A 3515-nucleotide genomic window follows, 5' to 3' on the forward strand; every position below is an offset into this window, starting at 1 on the left:
CTATACGTGCATGTGGCCTAGTAATTGTGGCCAAGTAATTGTGACCCTTCAGCTGATCTGACCGGCGTCACATGGCAAGTTATTGAAACTCAAGGATAGGGAATAATCTTGAGCTCTCCCTCATCTTTTCCATACTTGTATTACTGTCATAGTTCAAAAAGTTACGTATGCATTGCCCTTAATAACTTTGACGCGTCTGTTATTAACAGTCCATGCTATCTTTAATTAGGAGTTGTCTGTATGTATATTTTTGACACGACATTAAATAAAAAGGTTCATTACGAAAGCTATATTTCAATTATTAGCTGCTTAGATTCTATGCGGGTGGGGTGAAGAAAATGATGGATAGAGAATAAAAGTATATATAGCCAGAGTTTTATGCAATTTTTGACCTCAAAATCCTTCAAAAGGATTCATCTGGCCTGTTATTGCGTCTAGATTAATTTTTCACAAGGGAATTTATCCCATCATCTTTAGACTCACATAAATCAAAATAAACAACCAGCAACATCGAAGATAATCGCAAGTGTCTTACCGAATAATTGAGGTTAATCAGCCCAAGTTTCCACATGAAGCAACCAGCAGAAGGAAGTTAAACAAAAAGAAGATACTTTGAAGCTACTCTCTCGAAACTGCAGTTTTCTTGTTTTTGCAGACAGTCCTGACATAATCAGGGAGCTACACAAAATATACTGCTTTCTATAGTTATTTTATAATGGTGATTCAAATGGCTTATTGCTACTGGATTTGATATGCAAGAGCAACAATTCTATAGCATTGTGTTGCCTTGTTAATAAAGATAAAAATAACCAGATGAAGTTGATTGATTACCTACTAAAACTGGTTTTCTCTTTTCTTTGCATAATAACTAATAATCTTTCTTGATTAAATCTGTAGGGAATTATGGTTTTTTATCAGTTGTATCATTACGCAATGCTTTGTGGCTAATAAGAAATCGTTGATGGCTTTTCTAGCAAGGTTAGGCTATTGTCATAAAACCGTTTCAGCTATGCTTGTTAACAAATCAAAAGTAGAGATTCTCTTTCTTACTTGCAAATGAATGGAAATTTTTTTTTATTGTAAGTACAAAATTCCGGTGAGAAAAATTTCGAATACACGAATGGAACTCGAAAAAAAAAAGAAATAGTACAAGGCTCCAAGGCGTGTATCAAGCCACTATCTTTAAAGTTATATTCGTCCTCACCTATATTCGGTGTGCAAATGAGTTCCAAGCAAATTAACCTCGAGGATACAATGAAGCCAATGACTATTTGAGTTTTACACTGACGAGAATAGTTCACTACGCACTGAGCAATGTATAACAAAAACTCAATTTCTACAAAGGATTTTTGCAGTAATACTTTATAGAATAATCTAATAATATTAGAAAATGAAGGAAGAAAAGAAAGAATATTAGAATTTGTTGGTGTGTTTTCCAAATGAAATCTTATTCCTATTTATAAGAATTTTCATGTCTCTTCATAGAGTCATTTTTCATCAATAGGTCATAATTATTCATTTAATATTATAACTATTCAAATAATATTATTTAAATAGTTATAATTCTTTTAAAAAAACAAATAATATAATCTTTTAATTAATTACACTGATTTATTTATAGTTATTGGAATACTATAAATATTTAAAAATATTCAACATTTATTCAGTTTAATTACACCATGATAAGATCAAGGCTAAACAAGATTGATTCATATAACTCCTTTAAATGAAGTTTTTTGTTGCACCAATATTGACAATGTTAAAGATAGAAACTTATGATCTGATTGAAATGCTAAACATTGATAATTAGCCATCAATTTCATAATTCATCAATAAACTGCTTTTTTTTAATGCATTGCAGATGCTACAAGAGATTTGACTAAACAAAATTTCTCATTTACTCCTAATATTTCAAATTTTTATTAAATGATTTAATTTTCAAAGCCAAGGAAATAATCCTAGTTAATGTCGTCAAGCATGAGGCATAGTGTTTTATACTTGAAAAAGGGTTCCTTTTTTCTTCTTCTGAAAAGTGAAAAGAAGAGGTCGGAATGGACAGATATTTAACATGTAAAGAGTTGGGGAAATCCAAAAAGCTTTTTGTCCACTTGTTACCATTCTTCTCTTCTCTTCTATTGCTATGCCCTTTATTTCCCCTCAAATATAGGCCGGGTTCAATTCGAACAATATGAAAGCTATGAATTTCACTCACTCTCAATCATTTTTCCCACCATGGATCGCCATTTCAAAATGTGTCAGTCTCTAAGCTTAGTGAAGCTTCCCTATTTATACAGTGAACCCTAATTGCATAAATATACCAAGAAAGAGTAGCATGAGAAAGGAAAGTGAGCTATTCCCTGGAGTTGCCCTGATCACTTCGCCGAGGCTATTTTAAGACCCTTAACAGAGGGAATTTGGTCCTACTGAAGTGTTTGGGGTAACTCTGGGAGATAGTTGACACTGGTCAGCAGCAAATGTTGTTGGAGGCTTATTTCATGTCTAGGCAAGCTTTCCCAGTACCATGTAAACTTCCTCATCCATTCTCCATTGTAGACATGCTGCCTGGTTTCCTTTTGCATCATTTGGTTTTGTTCTTATTATTATGTTTTTCATATTTGCATTACTATCATCTACTGCTCCAACAATGCCAACATTCATAATGAAATTTACTATCAGTTTCTATTGGTAAAATATCAAACTCTTTTAAATCCATTCACAAAAGTTACCCGATAACTAAAATAGCTTCAATAAGAAACAAATGAAAGAATGTTAAATACACAAAGTTCATATCTAAGCCTAATTGGCTGGCATCTCAAACCGATAAATAGGGCAATAATGGCTCTGCCTCAGCCACTTCTCGATGCAATCACCATAAAAAGTATGAGAACAAGGCATCCGAGAAGCATCAAACCCAACCTCGAGCTCCTCCAAACATATCATGCAGTCTTCTTTATCTCCAGCTTCTATTCTGACCGTCTTTAGCATCTCCTTAACCAAGGACTCTTTAGCCGGAACCATGCCATAGTTACTGTTTTCAAACTCTGGTTCTGATTCAGCCAAAGCTCTTCCCATCAAAATCCCATCATTGTAATGTTCCACAACGGATGCCTGTATGACTGATCGTAAAGGCAACACTTTACAATTAATTCCTCTGCTAAGAACCCAATGTGACATTCTTCGTCCACGTTGGAGAATTTCATGAATGAAGCTGTGATAACCAACAGAGGCTGTGTTAATTCGGAGTCTTGTAAACGAGGGAAATAGAATTTGGTGAAGCAGGTTGGAGATTCCATACTCGTTTGGAATTGAATCCATTAGGAACTTAAGAAGCAAGAAACGTTTATACTAAGAACCCACTTTGAAGTTTCCTATTCTCCTAATAGTATTTATAAGAAAAGACAATGGCGGTGTAGAGTATGGAGTAGAAATACGTAAATATATTTTGTTTAATCACTAATTATAAGTATTCCTATTCCTCTAATGACTCCTATAACGATTAGCAGTTAGAAACCTAT

At 33.8% G+C, this 3515-nt stretch overlaps 1 protein-coding gene across 1 annotated transcript; it reads right to left on the reverse strand.

Moving 5' to 3' along the window:
• Positions 1-2796: 2796 nt before the first annotated feature.
• LOC105781376 (uncharacterized) lies at positions 2797-3315 on the reverse strand. The gene has a single exon (XM_012605917.1). It carries the CDS (start codon positions 3313-3315, stop codon positions 2797-2799), a length of 519 nt encoding a protein of 172 aa, XP_012461371.1.
• Between the last annotated feature and the right edge of the window lie 200 nt (positions 3316-3515).

This window comes from Gossypium raimondii, chromosome 13, assembly GCF_025698545.1.
Source record: "Gossypium raimondii isolate GPD5lz chromosome 13, ASM2569854v1, whole genome shotgun sequence".
Taxonomy (NCBI): Eukaryota; Viridiplantae; Streptophyta; class Magnoliopsida; order Malvales; family Malvaceae; genus Gossypium; species Gossypium raimondii.

Coding starts and splice junctions, on each gene's coding strand:
- LOC105781376 (XM_012605917.1), bottom strand. CDS start 3,315: ATGGATTCAATTCCAAACGAGTATGGAATCTCCAACCTGCTTCACCAA.